At 47.4% G+C, this 20,281-nt stretch overlaps 1 protein-coding gene across 7 annotated transcripts in view; it reads left to right on the top strand.

Annotated features, from left to right (window-relative positions):
* The window catches only part of ARHGEF11 (Rho guanine nucleotide exchange factor 11), a 111,981-nt gene that overhangs the window by 62,802 nt on the left and 28,898 nt on the right, over positions 1–20,281 (top strand). For 6 of the 7 annotated variants that reach the window (XM_083166334.1, XM_083166332.1, XM_083166328.1 and 3 more), the window contains 16 exons: positions 326–394; positions 1,254–1,355; positions 2,766–2,864; positions 3,754–3,796; positions 4,630–4,726; positions 5,151–5,273; positions 5,398–5,421; positions 5,851–5,995; positions 8,057–8,159; positions 9,500–9,529; positions 11,202–11,328; positions 16,221–16,400; positions 17,020–17,067; positions 17,150–17,337; positions 18,235–18,381; positions 18,771–18,850. In XM_083166334.1, the coding sequence (XP_083022460.1) occupies positions 326–394; positions 1,254–1,355; positions 2,766–2,864; positions 3,754–3,796; positions 4,630–4,726; positions 5,151–5,273; positions 5,398–5,421; positions 5,851–5,995; positions 8,057–8,159; positions 9,500–9,529; positions 11,202–11,328; positions 16,221–16,400; positions 17,020–17,067; positions 17,150–17,337; positions 18,235–18,381; positions 18,771–18,850 (1,605 nt within the window). The remainder of the gene's footprint in view (positions 1–325; positions 395–1,253; positions 1,356–2,765; positions 2,865–3,753; positions 3,797–4,629; positions 4,727–5,150; positions 5,274–5,397; positions 5,422–5,850; positions 5,996–8,056; positions 8,160–9,499; positions 9,530–11,201; positions 11,329–16,220; positions 16,401–17,019; positions 17,068–17,149; positions 17,338–18,234; positions 18,382–18,770; positions 18,851–20,281) is intronic. The other variant, XM_083166330.1, reaches the window with a different exon arrangement.

The raw sequence follows: 20,281 nt of genomic DNA, 5'->3' as shown, positions 1-20,281 counted from the left end.
TTGGCGCTCTCTCTGCAGCGTCCCATGCCTCGTACATCTGTGCAGCATAATCTTCTATATTACTTGTACTTAGAGATGTGCCGGTTTGGTTTTTTTATACTCTGATCTCAAAGTGGGATTCTATTGGCTATCAGCTGTCACATGTTTTTGATAGAAAATAAGATCCCACTTTGAGAAATGAGTAAATCCGGGTAAAACCGAACCCGCACATCTCTACTTATCCAGGGTATATTCTGTATTTAAACAAATTATTTGTCATGACTGGGGAAATTAGGCATTCCTGTCAGACCAATAGGAACTAACAATACTGTGTTTGTCTCTTTAGGTAGACAACTCTAGACCTCCGATTATAGGGCCCGAAGAGGACTATGACCATGTGTATGATATAACTGAGGTGATAATCCTGTTTTTGTCCCCTATGTTGTGTATTACCCTGGATGGTGACCTTTTACAGTGTGTCGGTGAGCAATAAGTGCACCTGTGCAGCTGCTGGGAAACAGGCCAGTGAGTAATGAGTGCACCTGTGCAGCTGCTGGGTGACCTGGGAAACAGGTCTGTGAGTAATGAATGCAGCTGCTTGGTAACCTAGGAAACAGGTCTGTGAGTAATGATTACACCTGTGCAGCTGCTGGGTGACCTGGGAGATGGGTCAGTGAGTAATTATTGGACCTATGCAGCTGCTGGGTGACCTGTAAAATGTGTCAGTGAGTAATGAGTACACTTGTGCAGCTGCTGGGTTATCTGAAAAACGTTGACTTTTTTGGGGTTGTGAGCACCATGTTTGAGAACCTATGTGAACCCTGAACCATGTGTTCTTAAACTCGGTCATCAGAACTCCAAACAGTCCATGTTTTCAAGGTCTCTTTGCAGAATGTGTCACCTCCTGCTGGGTTACCTGGAAAACATGAGCTAGAGCAGTGGTTCTTAACCTCGGTCATCAAGGACACCCAACAGTGCATGTTTTCCGGGTCTCCTCTTAGAATCACAGGTGAAATAATTAGCTCCATCTGTGATCTTTTAAAATGTGTCAGTGAATAGTGAGTGCACCTGTGCACCTGCCGGGTGACCTGGAAAATGTGCACTGTTGGGGGTACTTAAGGACAAGCTTTGATTCCTGCCCTGTCCATGGGACACGTCCCAGTCTTTCAGATGTGCGAATACAGATTATGATGTGTCCATGCAGTTGTATGTATTGACTCTGACTCGGTCCACCACATTATTTCACATTGTCTTCTTGGTTCTCCCCTCTGCAGGGTGATGGTTTGTTCCAAGACTTGGAGAAACTGAAGGCTCGACCAGCGCATATGGGGGTTTTCCTGCGATATATATTTTCCCAAGCTGATCCAAATCCACTGGTAAGACTAAAGCGCCCCTCCCCCCCATAAGCTACTGTGACTTCTCTGAGGGGAGAAGACACAGCTGATCCCCTTGAACCTTATTGGACCTTCCCGGGCGTCAGGATCGCATGCGATATATCATATGCGGTCCTTTTGCATACGATATATCGCATGTGAACCCTGCAAGGGCTGCGGGATCTCAGATATTGTAAAGTGCAGCACTTGAGATGTCCAGCTCTGATCCGATGGGCACAGGACCATGCGTCCAATCGGAATCATAGACATGCATTCTGTGCAGGGTAAATACTGGCTGCCTTATTCTTACACTGCAATTTAGTTTTCCGTTTGAACTCACCCCACCCAAATCTAACTCTCTGCACCGGTTGCATCTGCCCCAGCGCAGCATGGTTTTGGCCATCTGCCAAAATTGCAGCCTTGCTGCATCCGTCCTGAATCGTGCCCACCGGGCAGGTGCAGAACACGTTGCTGTACTGACATCACATCAGGAGAACGTGCAGCTCCCACGTAGGCAGGAGATGGGGAATTACATCCATTATACGCTGCAGTCATCTGAAAGCTTTGACGAACCAATTGAATTAACGTAATGGTTTTCTGCAGCTGGAACATGAGGCTTCTCAGAAATGCATAATTAATACCCAATTGTTTTGTGTTTTAATAACCGTTAGTAATTATTAATGGGACTTTAAATCGGTTCTGTGTTCCGCTGTGATATCTGTGTTTACCTTTCTTCCTGCGAATTGTTTAATCCCTACTTGGCTGCTACACTATGGGCCTAATTCAGGTTCATTCGCTCGGACGCGTGCACGCACCACCCATTCGGACGCTGAGTTCCTGTGCAAGGCTTGCAGACAGATGTTTTACATGAACATCCATTTGCATGCCCGTGGGAACCTCCCCCATCTTTTGATGGTCACCGACCATCGAATGATGGTGAAGGCGCACGCATATGTAAAGGTGGCCCAGACCGCTCGTACATATGAGCGGAGAAATGCAGGGAATTGGGCGGGCAGCTGACATCCGGCTATGTGAGCTGTCCGCCCCCCACACCGCGTCACGACCACATTAGCATATGTACGCCCAGCGGTTTAATGAGAACGCCCATGAAACGTAGGTTGTGCACATATGCTAATGTCCCTGCCCAGCACCCCGCACCCCTCTCCACCCTCTGCTCGCATAGCTGGGGGAACGTGCCATCGGTGACCAGACTTCTCGCCGAGTTCGCAATCACCCAGCGTATACACATGCGCAGAAATGCTGCTGAGCATCGGACCCCTTGCGAACGAAGGGTTCGGAGCGAATGAACCAGAATAAGGCCCTATACGTAGCTGGCCGAAGCAGCACTAGAGCTTTTGGTGGAATCACATGATCAGTTGTGGTGGCGGTTGACGTTCCCTTCCTCTATTGCAGCTGTTCTATCTGTGTGCTGAGGTGTGTCAGCAGCTGAGTGCCCGGGACTCCTGCACATTGGGAAAGGAAGTCTGGAACATCTTCATGGATAAGACTGCGGTGAGTGGGACTAGGGGTGTTCCTCCCCGGCCCTCGTTCCTGCTCATAGTGGGTGATATGCAGACGGCCTCTGTCATCCCGGATCTCACATTTATAGGGAAGGGAAACCCGTTATCGCATAAGAATATATGAATATGTAGCAAACTCTGGGGGAGATTCAGGGATTTGCACGTGCGAATAATTGCTCATGCTCAAACCCCAACAATCGGAAGGGTGAGTAAATTCGGCCCTCATGAGCAGGTCTGAATGGCCCCCTGCCATGGTACGGGGGCATGGACTCTTATACATCAGTAGTGTAATGGACACACGAGGAGATTTAGCAAAGCTTGGAGAGATAAAGTACAAGCCAAACAGCTACTGTCACTAGTCCAACATGTAACTAGGCTGTAACATGACGATAAGAAGCTGATTGGCTGGCACTTTACCTCTCTCTACTCTCTAAGCTTTGATACATCTCCCCCATAGTCTGAGTTAATGCGTTGTTGTTTCTTAGGCAACAGAAATGTTTTACTTTTTCTTTAAAAGGACCATTGGGGTTTCCCGGTTACCAGTATATTAGTGTCCCCTCATTATATACCTGCCCAGGGGCACACATTATACATGTTTAAATCAGTGGGGTTCTTTATATACTTGATCCATTCCTCTTTTCTAGCCAGCGGTAGAAACTGTGGGATCTTGTTCTGGTATTGGGGTAGGGGTCATTTGCTCCTCACCAGCTGCGATATTGTAGCGTGTGCAGCCAAATTACTTTCTAAAACTTAAAAAAAAAAAAAAATGCTTGTGAAACACTTGTTGGTGTCCTGGGACTGGATCCCCCTGTTTTGCTGTAACCCACACTGATACATACTATCTGTAGAGCAAGCCTGATCTGTCCTGTCCTCTTTTACAGCCTCTGAGAGTGAAAATACCAGAGAGTTTGCTGAGTGATATCGGTAAGCGATCAGGCAGTGATTCTGTACAGCGATATTCCGATAAGGTTTGCCCATATTGATCTGCAGATGTGCAATGCTCTATCTTCCATACACTGCTGTGAAACACTGCCACCCAGAGGCCACTTACATCACTTACAGGGCAGTGCTGAGCAGTAACTTTTATACCGATGTCTGATAATATACTATTTTATTTTTTTGAACGACATTGCTGATTCTGACGGTTCGTAATGGCAGAATGTTTGAATCCCCAAGTGTGTAGACACTAGTCGCTGACAATGCGTAGTCCTATGCGTCATCGGCGGCATCCTCCATCGGCGTTCCACACAGCTTAATCGGAGCATATCGCTAGCAAGGGCAGTGCTGCAGAAAGCAATGTGTACTCCACCGTCGCTGCCAGCATCGCCAAGTGTGTTGGCCGATGTCTTGTCCAGTCGCTGGTGACATCATATGGTCTAATGCAGGGGTAGCCAACTCCAGTCCTCGAGAGCTACCAACAGTTAATGTTTTCCAGGTATCCTCGCATGAATCATAAGTGAAGTATTTAGCTCCACCTGTGCATCTATTTAAATGTGTCAGTCAGTAATGAGTGCACCTGTGAGGGGAGCAGGAAAACATGAACTGTTGCTACCCCTGGTCAAATGTGTACCCAGATTTAGCTCCAGATGTTGTGTCTGTGATGTAACAGGCTCCCAGTGGTTAGATGAATGTCATTTGTATAGGGATGTACCCTGATGTTAAATTATCAAAGGTTATATCCATTTCATTTTGAAAACATAAATAAGCCAGCAACAAAATGGTTTATGTTCTTGGTATCTGCTGTTTGTCGCTCACAGAATCTCGGTTACGCGGCTCTGAGGATATCCGTAGTGCGTTAAGTGAAGCGCAGGAAGCCATGTTACCGGAGATACAGGAGCAGATACAAGATTACAGGTGATATTATACATTTTGTAGAATACTAACTGACCGGTAGTTCAAGGAGTTAATTGAAAAAAACCTAAAAACTAAATCTCACCCGCGTTTCGCTATATTTACTGGAGCCTTTAACTCTTTGAGTATCAACATCTGTGAGGGATGTGCAAAATATCCGCTAAGCATCGCTCACATTTGTTATATTGATTCAAGTATAAAAATGTTATGTAAACAAAGATTCTATTTCCTCTACAAGGTAACAATACCGGTCATTATGATGGATAAAAATGCTCGCTTGGCAATATTCACACCTATCGTGACAAATTCACTTAGACATGAGTGTGGGAGGTTCGGGGCGCAGGTAGCCCGTTGCTGGGTGGTCCTGATGGGGATATGCCCCTATACCGCTTTGTTCAGTAATAATATCTCTCTTAATCTCTTGTAGGACAAAACGGACCATGGGCCTGGGCAGTCTTTATGGAGAAAACGACTTGCTCGACCTCGATATTGACCCCCAGAGAGAGCGCCAGGTCGCTGCTAAACAGATTGCACAGCTGGGGGAGATACTGTGAGTGTGCTGTTACCATGTTACTGCCAGCCTTTGTGCTTTGTGCTGACAGTGTCAGAGTTGTGTCGTTGTCTACTTAAAATTACTTAGAAATCTGACAATATGCTTTTTGCTTTTTTATCAGGTCGAAGTATGAAGAAGAGAGAAGGTGAGTGTAACATCAGGGAGGTATCCAACCAATACACATAGTAAGCTGCGGATACATCTGGTTTGCCATTTTTATGCGAATTTAATCAGTCGCTTGTATCCTCTGATCTAATCCGGTCATAGTGTGTGTGATGTCACTGGTTAATACTGAGATGTTCCCCAGGGTTGTCCATGGTTTGCAGATGGTGGATGCTATTTAAATATGGCAACCATTAACTATTTTTTTTTTTTTTTCTGTGGGTGGGGGTACAAGAACAATGACCCAACAAAATTTGGGGTTCTAGTTAAGTAAGGTTGGGAAACATTTATGCAGTACTGTTCTGTGTTCTGCGTGAGATATAATCCCTGATCTTTGCCAACTTCAGCACTGCACCCGCCTCTGAATCAGACCCTTCACGCCCTCTCTCTTCTCTCCGTCCCTTTCCTCCAGTTCCCCCATGGCATTTGCACTAAGTACGTATATGAATCATGCTGGAATTAGCTCCCGGGAGTTTCGACCTGTCAGCGTCTCAGAGAAGTCTCAGATCATCCCCGACAAAGACAAGTGGCTCCCGTTCTTCCCCAAAACTAAAAAGGTGAGATGACTAGGATGGTGTTATGGTGTCCTGTGTAGGAGATATACAGTGTCCATCAGTGGTCTGAGGAGGGAACACCAGATAAGTGTCCTGTGTAGGAGCTATACAGTGTCCATCAGGGGTCTGAGGAGGGAACACCAGATAAGTGTCCTGTGTAGGAGCTATACAGTGTCCATCAGTGGTCTGAGGAGGGAACACCAGATAAGTGTCCTGTGTAGGAGCTATACAGTGTCCATCAGTGGTCTGAGGAGGGAACACCCAGTGAAGTGTCTTGTGTAGGAGATATACAGTGTCCATCAGTGGTCTGAGGAGGGAACACCACAGAAGTGTCCTGTGTAGGAGCTATACAGTGTCCATCAGTGGTCTGAGGAGGGAACACCCAGAGTAGTGTCCTGTGTAGGAGCTATACAGTGTCCATCAGTGGTCTGAGGAGGGAACACCCAGAGAAGTGTCCTGTGTAGGAGCTATACAGTGTCCATCAGTGGTCTGAGGAGGGAACACCAGAGAAGTGTCCTGTGTAGGAGATGTACAGTGTCCATCAGTGGTCTGAGGAGGGAACACCAGAGAAGTGTCCTGTGTAGGAGCTATACAGTGTCCATCAGTGGTCTGAGGAGGGAACACCAGAGAAGTGTCCTGTGTAGGAGATATACAGTGTCCATCAGTGGTCTGAGGAGGGAACACCAGAGAAGTGTCCTGTGTAGGAGCTATACAGTGTCCATCAGTGGTCTGAGGAGGGAACACCAGAGAAGTGTCCTGTGTAGGAGATATACAGTGTCCATCAGTGGTCTGAGGAGGGAACACCCAGAGTAGTGTCCTGTGTAGGAGATATACAGTGTCCATCAGTGGTCTGAGGAGGGAACACCCAGTGTAGTGTCCTGTGTAGGAGCTATACAGTGTCCATCAGTGGTCTGAGGAGGGAACACCAGAGAAGTGTCCTGTGTAGGAGATATACAGTGTCCATCAGTGGTCTGAGGAGGGAACACCAGGGTAGTGTCCTGTGTAGGAGCTATACAGTGTCCATCAGTGGTCTGAGGAGGGAACACCCAGTGTAGTGTCCTGTGTAGGAGATATATCTATCAGGATGGGTCCGATATGATATGCCGGCGGTCGAAATACCGACGCCGGAATCCCAACCGCTGCAATGCCGACAATGGGGGGGCTGTGGATCGCCCCCATTTGCGGTCTCGTTGCGCTTGCCACGCAGCAGGCCCGGTGCCTCGCTACACTCGACACACTATTTTATTCTCCCTCTATGGGTGTCATGGACACCTATAGAGGGACAAAGTGCCAGCATTGCATCGGTCGGAATTCCGGCGTCAGTATTCCGACCGCCGGCATATTGACTGCATCCCATCAGGATAAAGTCTTTTGCTATACAGTTGGCTGTCAGAGAGAGCTTAAAGGTTAGCTGTCTGTGAGTGACCTAGATCCGGACTCTTAAGTAGTGGGTATTGGTGGCACAGGAGAAGTTGTGTAGGTGGGGGGGGGGAGGAGTGGTGGGTACCAGGGATGGACATTCTATACTTTATAAGTGCTATTTCATAGAACAATGCAATTGGTACAGAAACAGACTGTTCTTTATAGCAGCCAATAAGATATTGGCTTTTATCAGGTTGTTTCATTTCTGCATTAACCCTTTATGAACCCATGCCCATTTAAATGGACATTATTATAAAATGTACTTGTTATGTGACAGTTCGTAATGACTGCACCTGTGCAGGTGGTCTCGGAAATGTCACAGAAATCACTGCACATGTGACCCAGCCAGGTGGTCTGGGAAATGTGACAGTAATCACTGCACCTGTCACCCAGCCAGGTGATCTGGGAAACGTGAACTGTTGGTAAAGCGTGAGGGCCAGTTTGGCCACCCCTGACTTAGGGCTTTATTTGACTACTTTACCAGTGTCATCACTGGGATACACTGGAAAGATGCAGTGGGTCATAAAGGGTTAAAAGTAAATAACTGCAGTACAGTTGCAGTGTAAAGGTGATGTACAGAGAGCTTCTGCAGGACACGATCTTTGGGGGTGGATTTGACCTCTGGTCTCTCTTGTGTCACAGAACAGCAATGCAAAAAAGGACAAGGACCGGGAATCGGCAGAGGACAAGAGACGCAATCCTATTCTCAAATACATTGGCAAACCCAAAAGCTCCTCTCAGAGCAGTGAGTATTAATGAGCTGTATATGTCGTGGTTACTCTGTGAATGTGGCCTACACAGTGGTGCCTTATAGCCGTCATTATGGCTAGTGTTACTGCAGTGCTGCGCAGCGCAGGAGGGCAGAGAAGGCGGAGCATACATAAGATAAAGCCAGACATGAAAACAAAGGGTAGGGAGGGCCCTGCTCACCAGGATTGTACTTCCGTCTCACAGATGGGTCTGTCCAAATGGTGGTGGTGTAATGTGTAGTTTCAGTAGCTGGAGAGGAAGCATCGGCCCTCCCCTGGGGTGTGACCACATGCATTAGGGGCGTGGTTATACCTACTATGACCACATGCCTTACCCTGTGTCACTATCCAGGGATTACCTAACCTTGGGGAGCGGGGTTGAACTTTCATAACTGTGTACGGTCAGATGGTAGAGTCCGCCAGCTTGTGTCATGTAGTGCATACGGTCAGAAGTCTACCTCGTACTTATCTTTTTATTATTATTATTTATTTACATCCATTTTATCTGCTCCAAATGTTGTTGCAAGCGGGTTGTTAGCTTCTCATTACTAAATTAAACCACACAATAATTACAATTCGATGAATGCATTTATTCGGCCAATGTTGCTTATTGCGGTTGAGCCACAAACGTACCTATCTAACGTCTTCATCGTCTCTTATAGATCTTACACTTATTTTTAAATCTATCCTCCAATTAAGGAGACCATGGAGTCTATAGATAAGGGGTATACATTAAGGGCGTTGGCATTGAATATATCGCAGTATTTCCCACATTCCCACTATATCTTCAGGGTTCGGTGACCCCAACAGATTCAGAGAAAAGAATTTAATAAATATATACACATTTTTTTTATTTGAATTTATATAACAAATGTGAGCGACGCCGGCAGCATTTTTAGCGGATATTTTAAGCATTTCTCACAGTGATATTGGCACTCAAAGGGCTAAATGTTTTCTACTGGGATCAAATGTAATGGGCGGCCCATTTTGGGGTTAGAGGGCCCCTGCCCCCCCCTAAGGGTATCCGGTTGCCTATATATGCCCTGGATGAACAGGTCTTCAGAGGGTAGATGGTGGTGATTGTTCTGCTGCCGGTGGTGTGTAACCGCCAGTATCGTTCCTTGCCGGACAAAGCAGTTGTGCTCTAGAATACACAACCTGAGCCCTAGCACAGGATACAATGACAGTAGGTCTGCAATGGAAATGTCTTTATGGTGCATCTTCCCTGTTCTCTCTTCTAGGCTCTGTTGCTTATGTTATTTGTCATTACTTCGCTGCCTAATTTATTTATTTTCATTAATTAAGACTTAATTCCGCAATTTTTCTTCCATTGTAGCATTTCATATCCCTTTGTCCCCCGGTGAAGGTAAACCTAATCTCTTAATTCCTTGGCCTATTTGGCCTCTAATGAAACCTTCTTTCACTAACCCTTTACTCTGATTTTTCTGCTTCTTCTTCGTATGTGTCCTCTCCAAATGAAGCCAGTGACCACTTTCTGACGTTTCCTTCTGTCTGAACTGTTCCTTTTGTTTTTTTTTTAGAATTCTTCTTGTATGGTCGGTGAGGGGCATGTCTGAGCTGAGGAGCTTACAATCAAGTTGTGGTCACGTTAGCCATCTACGGGGAGACGGTGGCAATAAGAGGTCTTCCAGCTGCTTTTGAACTACACATCCCAGCATGCCGTGCCACTGGTTTAGGATGTCCTGCATAACTGCGGCAGGACTTGCCGAGATGTGTAGTCCCAACGCAGGTGGAGTGTTGCCTATTGCCCAATCCTGCTTATCCAATCAAGGCTTATACATACCCACTGGTGTTTATGACCTGCAGTTTTAGTTGAACACTAGTACATGGGTCTGACGCTAGAAATGACAACAAACGATGTAGCGACAATCGTTAGGTGGCCATTCTCTGCTCGGCTTTTTTTTACTGATTCTGTTACACGTGGAACATGGTTTAAAAACCGTTCTTCTCTAAGACGCTGATGCCAAGTAGGAAAAATTAATTGTCTCATATGCAGAGATCCAACACCATTTGGGGTACATTCTGGGTTCCATCCGCTGAATTGGTGCCTGATTTACAGCAGGAACACTTTGAAGTCCCCCACGCACGCATTACGCGCAGCTTACAAATTTGCTGCTTGGGATTATTTACCGTCTAATACAACGGAAATAACTCTGCTTAAGTGGAATCCTAGAAGCTTATTCTGTGCCCAGGTGATAACAGAAGCACCAATCGCAAGCGGTTTGATAAAACTGCCAACCAATGATATTCACCACCCGCAAATGTCCCGGCTCACTCATACATGTTCCCATCTCTTTCCAGATCTGCAGGCACCCGCAGTTTCGGAACATCCCGTTATTGTACTTTGGAGGCATATGTAATAGGATCCAAGTTTGTGGGAGGTGCCGGGCGATTTTAGAGGTTTTTCTTTTTTTAAAGCGGCGACTTATGTACAAAACAAATTATTGCCACTTTTAAAGATAACATCCGAGATCAGCCGGCAACACGCGTCTCTGGCAAATTCTGACCCGGTTACATAAGTCCCTCGGTCTCCATCAGAAAGGTTGAACTGGGGAAAAGTCAGAAATCTACAGGGGTCCTTATTATTTATTTACAGTTTCTTATGTAGCGCAGCTTATACATTCACACGCTGTCCCGCCCACGCATGTAGTGAGGACACACAGCGGGCGCTCAGAGCGGACCGTGGTCTTGTGAGTGAGGCAGTGGACCCTGTGACTTATATCGAGCTGACTCTTAGTTAATATCTTCATGTGACACACAGTAACTTGATTATGATCTCTTCAGCTGTGACCTATATAACTAACACGACTTTGCTCTGCAGACGCTGCCTTTTTCGTTTTATATATATATATAAACTCCGCTAATCTATTGTAATCTAAGTGAGTGTTCGCTCCTGCTTTTCTCCTGTCTCACAATGTCACTTCCTGTTTCCTGTGGTGAATCCGCTGCCTGCCAATGGCGGCACACGATTTATGGAGGTATAGTCGTTCTCATGTGGCGTATTCGTCTCTCCTCAGTAAAACCCGGGAATGTCAGAAATATCATCCAGCACTTCGAAAACAACCAGCAGTATGACCTCCAGGAACTGGGCCTGCAGCGGCTTTCCACAGGAAGCTATCCAGAAGACCTGCTGGACAATGACAGGTAAAAACGTGTAATATTATGAGAGGAAAGAAGAGGGGTCGGACCAATCGGAAGTGACGCATGATGTCTCACTCCTGCGCAGTGTGACCTTTTACATGGTTTGTCATGCATTTTACTATACAGCCCCCATGTTAATATGCACAATATTGGGGTGATTACATAGAGGTGACATTAGCGGAGTTCAAACTCAATTGGTGCATTTATTGTGTTCGTATGCAGGGTAAATACGGTCTGCTTTTGCATGTATCCCCTACCGCTCCCTCTCTGCACCCTAACCCTCTTTTTTTTCTTTACTGACAACTCCCAATGAGCCCATTAATCGCTACTAAATGTGGGAACAGATGTGCTTTTGCAGAGCCCATACCTATATACTGTAGGCCCAATTCTCCCTAAAATGTGACGCCGGCCTCTCAGTAACTGGGTCACACGTTCTGGCACTCCCACATCAGTGATCTTCTAATTCTGTGCCTGAGACAATTATATATATATGTATATATATCTCCCAGTGTAGTTCTGGCATTTCCCAGCCTTTGTGTAGCTGTATTTAGTTGCCTCAGATAGAAGTGGGAACATGGAGCAGGGATGGCAGGTTCCGCCCCATTGGCATCTATGTCAGGGCGCACGCTGTGCTGGTGTGACTGGGCGGGCTGATGCACAGATGCCTGCTCTGTCCTGTGTAGCACGCCATTGATTTTCTTACAGCTCATGTTAGAATAGAAATGGGATCAATACAGTCTCTTGCTCAGACGCTGCCACAAAGCACTGGCAGAATGATCAGGCCTGTGTGCTGCCAAGTCCCGGGGAGGAAGGCGCATCGCTGTGCAGGCTGTGTGGGGATGTAGAGACGGAACAAGGACAGTCAGGGCACGTAGAAAGGGAAGCTGCAGTATAAATGATGGAGAAGAGGAAGCTGGAGAGGATGCTGTGGAAGAGGTAAGGCACAACCAGAGAAGAGTAACTGATGTAGTGCCATAGGCTGATACCCGTCTTTTGTACGTAGGCCATATGTGATTGTGGCACTGGTTCAGCTTTGTTGGCAAAGCAAAAATGCATGCAAATGAGAAAACCCATGCTGCACTGCAGATGGGGCAGAGAGATAGACAGGGCCGGACTGGCCAGACGGGCCCATTTTCTCCATCTATTTTCCTGAAATTTCAGCACCGCCTCCTGGGTGTCACTGTGGTGAGCGGGCGGCCACATCATTTGCATATTGACATAATAATGCGACTGAGCCTCCAGTCTGAGCGCCGCCAGCATGGGTGGGGGAGGCGGAGCTGAGCAGACAGTGGGACATGGCATTTGCATATAGGACATCATGATGCGATTCTGTCATGACTGAGCCGCCGCTCGCCTTCTAAGTTTCCGAACTGCGCGAGCGGGAGAAGCTGAGCGGCTTGGAGGGTGCAATCTAGGATATATCCATATAGCATATATCCATGACCCAGGAAGTAAGTACTAAATAGATGCACAAAGGCACAGAGTTTAATGGGCATGCATAACGGTGTGTGCCACCATGTGTAATGGGCATAACTGATTGTGTAGCCTTGTTTGTAATGGGCATTACAGTGTGTTCCATAATGTGTAATGGGCATTACGGTGTGTTCCATAATGTGTAATGGGCATTACGGTGTGTGCCATAATGTGTAATGGGCATAACTGATTGTGTAGCCTTGTTTGTAATGGGCTTTACAGTGTGTTCCATAATGTGTAATGGGCATTACAGTGTGTTCCATAATGTGTAATGGGCATAACTGATTGTGTAGCCTTGTATGTAATGGGCATTACAGTGTGTTCCATAATGTGTAATGGGCATTACAGTGTGTTCCATAATGTGTAATGGGCATAACTGATTGTGTAGCCTTGTATGTAATGGGCATTACAGTGTGTTCCATAATGTGTAATGGGCATTACAGTGTGTTCCATAATGTGTAATGGGCATAACTGATTGTGTAGCCTTGTATGTAATGGGCATTACAGTGTGTTCCATAATGTGTAATGGGCATTACAGTGTGTTCCATAATGTGTAATGGGCATAACTGATTGTGTAGCCTTATATGTAATGGGCATTACGGTGTGTTCCATAATGTGTAATGGGCATTACGGTGTGTTCCATAATGTGTAATGGGCATAAAGGGTTGTGTAGCCTTATATGTAATGGGCATTACGGTGTGTGCCACCATGTGTAATGGGCATACCTGATTGTGTAGCCTTATATGTAATGGGCATTACGGTGTGTGTCATAAAGCAGGTGGGTCTGTGTGCTCAAAAAGACAGGGACAATTGTTGGTCTGGCCCTGGCAATAGATGTGGGTGGGGGGTGTTTAACCTGAAACTAAATTGCAATGTAAAAAATAAAGCTGTCATCTGTGGACTACATGTACATTGGGCTACAGACAGTATTTACTCAGCACAGAAACAATGGTGTGTTCCAGACGCAAAGCTTTTTTGCTTTACCTATATCCCTTTTACACCAAAAATCCCAGATCCAACCCAGCATTTGGAACATGGATCCAAGCCAGGTCGGATCCGGGATTTGCACCGTTTACACTGTGGTGCCTACCCGCAGTGTAGACAGAGGCGGCGCTTGGAGATGACATCCCGCCAGGACCGCTAATCGCCGCACTGGGGGCAAGCCCAGCACCAAGGTAAGCTGCTGGGCTGCCCCCAGCCCCCGTGCACCCCCCGGCCCCAGTCCGCAATGTGAATGGATGTGGCACACAGGCATCCCTTCACCTCCTCCCTGCCTCTGCACAGTACAGCAGACAGCAGCGGAGGACGTTTCGGTCTGGAGGTTGGGCTTGATGTAAACAGGAGCAGGTTTATACTGCCCTCTACCCGGGTCCTAGCCGTGTTCAACCCAGGTCAGGACCTGGGTAGAAGTCCTGTGTAAGTGGACATGGGTTGTCCCATTTACAACGCCGCTGACCCACTGATGACCCGGGTTTTTGCAGCGGTGTAAAAGGGGTATTAATCTGTTTCTGTGTGCTGGTATGTCGCTATGCCTATGCCAGGGATAGCTTACAGTTATTGGTACTGAGGGGGGACATCTAGTAATGTAACACCCCTTACCCTGTGTATGTAGTTCCTATGTGAGTGTGTGCTGGTATGTCGCTATGCCAGGGATAGCTAACAGTTATTGGTACTGAGGGGGGACATCTAGTTATGTAACACCCCTTACCCTGTGTATATAGGCCCTATGTGAGTGTGTGCTGGTATGTCGCTATGCCAGGGATAGCTAACTGTTATTGGTACTGAGGGGGGACATCTAGTAATGTAACACCCCTTACCCTGTGTATGTAGTTCCTATGTGAGTGTGTGCTGGTATGTCGCTATGCCAGGGATAGCTAACTGATATTGGTACTGAGGGGGGACATCTAGTATTGTAACACCCCTTACCCTGTGTATGTAGGCCCTATGTGAGTGTGTGCTGGTATGTCCCTATGCCAGGAATGGCTTACAGTTATTGGTACTGAGGGGGGCATCTAGTAATGTAACACCCCTTACCCTGTGTATGTAGTTCCTATGTGAGTGTGTGCTGGTATGTCGCTATGCCATGGACAGTTATTGGTACTGAGGGGGAAAATCTAGTAATGTAACACCCCTTACCCTGTGTATGTAGGCCCTATGTGAGTGTGTGCTGGTATGTCGCTATGCCAGGGACGGCTTACAGTTATCGGTACTTGTTTCCTAGCACCGCACCAGCGATTTTAATTGTATCCATCGGGTCCGAAAAATCGGATCGCATCGCATGCAACCAAATCGCTTGCGATGCGATGGATGCGATTTTTACATTGGAACCAATGTAAAATGGTCCCTGAGACCCGATTTTACATTGGGGCCAATGTTAAATGCCCCCCAGAGCCCACTTTTCATTTTATACCCACCCTGATGGGTCAAATGCCCCCCCATTGTTAACGCCACCCCACGATGAATGCCAACCCGAAGCGTGGCGAGCGTAGCAGTATGCGTCCTCCGACCTTTTCATACCCCCACTATCCACGTCGGCGTGGAGTTTATTTTATATAGTGTGGCGAGCCCAAAGCGTGGCGAGCGGACGCGCATTACTTCACAGGTATTACGCATCCCCTCGCTGCGCTCGCCACGCTTCGCGCTCGCCACACTATATAAAATCAACTACATGCCGACGTGGATAGTGGGGGTATGAAAAGGTAATGTAATGTAAAACCCGGGAAACTCAAAATAGCATAATATGGACAAAAATTTACATAAATATATTCGTTGGGGTTTTCCATTTTGTGTGCAATATACTGCCTTAATAACCCCACTGAATAAACCTAATTTAGTCATGGCACACAAGCTAAGAATGAGAGAATTGGTAACAGCTTATTCTGCCATCCTCTGCCTCTCCAGTCTCCCGCTGCCTCTTCCTGACATCTTCGGCCACCCACTGCTTCTCTCTGCCACCCACTGCATGTTTCTGCAGCTTTCGGCCACCCACTGCCGCACTCTGCCACCCACTGCCGCACTCTGCCACCCACTGATGCTTTTTGCCATTCTCTGCCGACCACTACATCTTTCTGTCACACACTGCCTCTTTCTGACACTCACTGCCACCCACTTCCCTTCCCTGTCATTCACTGCCTGCACAGTTGAACACTGGATCTGCTTGCCACCCACTGCTTCATCTTGCCACCTGCTGCCTCTCCCTGCCATCCGCTGCCTATCCTTCCCATCCTCTGCCTCACCCTGTCATTCACTGCCTGCTCAGTCACCCACTGCCTTTCCCTGCCATCTTCTGCCTCCCTGCTATTTTGTCTGATGAGCAAAATAGTTTAAGGCCCCCTGCAGTAAACCATTTAGTGTGGACCACTGGTGTATAATTTCCAGTTAATTTTCCAAGTATCTATTGACCGTTTTTTCCCCTCTTGCAGTTCCAGGGCAGAGGTGAAGCTAGGCCGCTCCGAAAGCCTGAAGGGACGGGAGGAGCTAAAGAAATCCCGAAAGGTCGACAATGTTCCGCGCTCCCGCAGCGATGTGGACATGGACGCAGCAGCGGAGGCGGCTAGACTCCATCAGTCAGCATCATCTTCAGCGTCTAGCCTATCCACTAGGTGTGTAGTGTCATGTGTGGGAGATCACCAGTGCCTAATACGTAACATAAACACGATTCAGACGTGCAACATCCGTAATCCATGTACAGGGAAATATGACCATATAGTATCCACATAACTAATCCTCATTTTGTAGCTATTGGACACAGAGGTCACTGACTGTCGAGTACACCGGGGTTGTGATCTTGACGGTCCAGTAATACGAAGTCTTGATTTTTTTTCATTTGGAACTATTTGAAAATCCTGATAACAGAGTACAACAGCTTTCATTCCTCTGTAAATATACTTTCCGATATGTCAGGCTTTGGTAAAATGCACATAACATTTATACTGTAGAATTCATTATAGTAGCAATGTACTAATTGCAGTTTATATATTAGTTTTGGTGGCTTATTTCTGATTATAGTATACACGTGTGATTCCACCGTAGAAAAAAGTTGAAAACCCCCCCCCCCAAGAGGCTTCTGGGTATGCGCCAGTTAGCCGTGAACTTTCTGCGGCTGGACTACTGTGATCGTTAGTCCATAAGTCACCTAATATGACCCACAAGCCCCTGCTTTTAGACAGTCGGTTGTGATGTTGTTAGTAGACTTTAACGTACTGTACATTTATGCCCCAGGTCACTGGATAATCCGACTCCCCCGTATACCCCCAAGCTGTGCCGCAGGTAAGAAATGCAGCGGGTGGCGGTTTTTTGGTAAATATTCTGTGTTCCGTAAGTGCATGATTTGACGCTTCTCTGATTCAAGGAGCATGGAGTCCCCAAACTTGATCTTTACCGGTGAGTCCCTGCTTGCCAACCTACAAGAGGATGATCTAGGACATCTGTCCGATCTTGACCCAGAACCGGACGCCCAGAACTGGCAGCACACGGTGGGCAAGGAGGTGGCACAGAATCTTCATGCGAAAGAGAGGGCACGCCAGGAGGTGATACACGGTGAGTTCTTACAGTGCGTGCTGGGGTGAGAGGTGTACCTGATTTATTTGGAAGGTGGAATAAATTGTTTTGGGTATTGCTTTCCGCTTAATATCAGGTCACTGGAAGGCTTGAGGTAACCATGTTTATTACTCAGGATGACCAGGTGCTTTCAGTCCTGTACTGCAGGTCTGGCTTCTCTGGCAGAAGAGTCCCAGCTCTGAACTGTTAGCAGAAGAGTCCCAGCTCTGAACTGTTAGCAGAAGAGTCCCAGCTCTGAACTGTTAGCAGAAGAGTCCCAGCTCTGAACTGTTAGCAGAAGAGTCCCAGCTCTGAACTGTTAGCAGAAGAGTCCCAGCTCTGAACTGTTAGCAGAAGAGTCCCAGCTCTGAACTGTTAGCAGAAGAGTCCCAGCTCTGAACTGTTAGCAGAAGAGTCCCAGCTCTGAACTGTTAGCAGAAGAGTCCCAGCTCTGAACTGTTAGCAGAAGAGTCCCAGCTCTGAACTGTTAGCAGAAGAGTCCCAGCTCTGAACTGTTAGCAGAAGAGTCCCAGCTCTGAACTGTTAGCAGAAGAGTCCCAGCTCTGAACTGTTAGCAGAAGAGTCCCAGCTCTGAACTGTTAGCAGAAGAGTCCCAGCTCTGAACTGTTAGCAGAAGAGTCCCAGCTCTGAACTGTTAGCAGAAGAGTCCCAGCTCTGAACTGTTAGCAGAAGAGTCCCAGCTCTGAACTGTTAGCAGAAGAGTCCCAGCTCTGAACTGTTAGCAGAAGAGTCCCAGCTCTGAACTGTTAGCAGAAGAGTCCCAGCTCTGAACTGTTAGCAGAAGAGTCCCAGCTCTGAACTGTTAGCAGAAGAGTCCCAGCTCTGAACTGTTAGCAGAAGAGTCCCAGCTCTGAACTGTTACCGTTTTCTCCTCAGAGTTATTTATGACGGAAGCGTCTCATCTTCGGGTCCTCCGAGTTCTCGATCATATTTTCTGCCAAAGGATGCGCAAAGAGAACCTGCTGTCTACGGAAGAGCTGCTGCTTGTGTTCCCCAATCTGCCAGAGCTCATTGAGATCCACAGTAAGCGTTCTCTAGACTTCAGCTGCACCCCAGCTCATTCTGTGCTGCCTTATGGATAAAATCCGTCACTTCTGAATACTCTGTTTAGATATCCTATAAGCGAGAGCTTGAGCTTTGCAAATTTTTAGAGCAAGAAACTAGGTGGTCGCCTCACCTGGCCCTAGGCATGGGGCCAACCCTCACCCGCCAGAGGGGTCCTCACTAACTGGCAATGCACAGCACATACATCCTCATCTATATGCTTTATTTTTGGCTGGTTATTGCTAAGTGATGGATTTTGACCATAAGGCAGCAGAAAAAATGATTACTCATTATCACCTGTATTTCAAGTAAAAGAATGACGCTGATCTGGGGTTTTCCTGCATTCTCCTTTGTCTTCCACCTTCCAGACTCATTGGCAGAACTCATGAAGCGCCTGAGAGAAGAAGGACCAATTGTCAAAGAGATTGGTGACCTCATGCTGTCCCGGGTAAGGCTGGCGGCCAATCCTGCTCACACCCAAGGCTTGTGCTGACCATGAATTTCATGTCGACCTTTTGACTGTCGACCTTCCAACCCTGTTGACCTCATCCATACCAACCTTTTTCATTTGTCGATCTAAGCCATGTCAACCTTCTGTGGTTGAGCCAATGCATGTCGACCGAATAAAGGTCGACCCAATGACCTATACCCCTGGAGATACAGCTACACAGTCATAGATGTTTTTTGCTAGCTAAAGCCCATTTTGGTGCTGATATACAAAGAGCGTTACCCAGAGATATAGTCCTCTGTATAAGAGCGTTACCCGGAGGTACAGTCTGTATAGGAGGGTTACCCAGAGGTACGGTCCCCTGTATAAGAGCGTTACCTGGTGGTACAGTCTGTATAGGAGGGTTACCCAGAGGTACGGTCCCCTGTATAAGAGCGTTACCTGGAGGTACAGTCTGTATAGGAGGGTTACCCAGAGGTACGGTCCCCTGTATAAGAGCGTTACCCGGAGGTACAGTCTGTATAGGAGGGTTACCCAGAGGTACGGTCCCCTGTATAAGAGCGTTACCTGGAGGTACAGTCTGTATAGGAGGGTTACCCAGAGGTACAGTCCCCTGTATAAGAGCGTTACCCGGAGGTACAGTCTGTATAGGAGGGTTACCCAGAGGTACGGTCCCCTGTATAAGAGCGTTACCTGGAGGTACAGTCTGTATAGGAGGGTTACCCAGAGGTACGGTCCCCTGTATAAGAGCGTTACCTGGAGGTACAGTCTGTATAGGAGGGTTACCCAGAGGTACAGTCCCCTGTATAAGAGCGTTACCCGGAGGTACAGTCTGTATAGGAGGGTTACCCAGAGGTACAGTCCCCTGTATAAGAGTGTTACCTGGAGGTACAGTCTGTGTAGGAGGGTTACCCAGAGGTACGGTCCCCTGTATAAGAGCGTTACCTGGAGGTACAGTCTGTATAGGAGGGTTACCCAGAGGTACGGTCCCCTGTATAAGAGCGTTACCTGGAGGTACAGTCTGTATAGGAGGGTTACCCGGAGGTACGGTCCCCTGTATAAGAGCGTTACCCGGAGGTACAGTCTGTATAGGAGGGTTACCCAGAGGTACGGTCCCCTGTATAAGAGCGTTACCTGGTGATACAGTCTGTATAGGTGGGTTACCCGGAGGTACGGTCCCCTGTATAAGAGCGTTACCCGGAGGTACAGTCTGTATAGGAGGGTTACCCAGAGGTACGGACCCCTGTATAAGAACGTTACCTGGAGGTACAGTCTGTATAGGAGCGTTACCCAGAGGTACGGACCCCTGTATAAGAGCGTTACCCGGAGGTACAGTCTGTATAGGAGGATTACCCAGAGGTAGGTCTTCTGTATAAGAGTGTTAGCTGGAGGTACAGTCTGTATAGGAGGGTTACCCAGAGGTACGGTCCC

Source organism: Crinia signifera, chromosome 12 (assembly GCF_055691185.1).
Source record: "Crinia signifera chromosome 12, ASM5569118v1, whole genome shotgun sequence".
NCBI lineage: Eukaryota > Metazoa > Chordata > Amphibia > Anura > Myobatrachidae > Crinia > Crinia signifera.
Note: the sequence above shows the minus strand (reverse complement) of the source record. Positions and strands in the feature narration are given on the sequence as shown.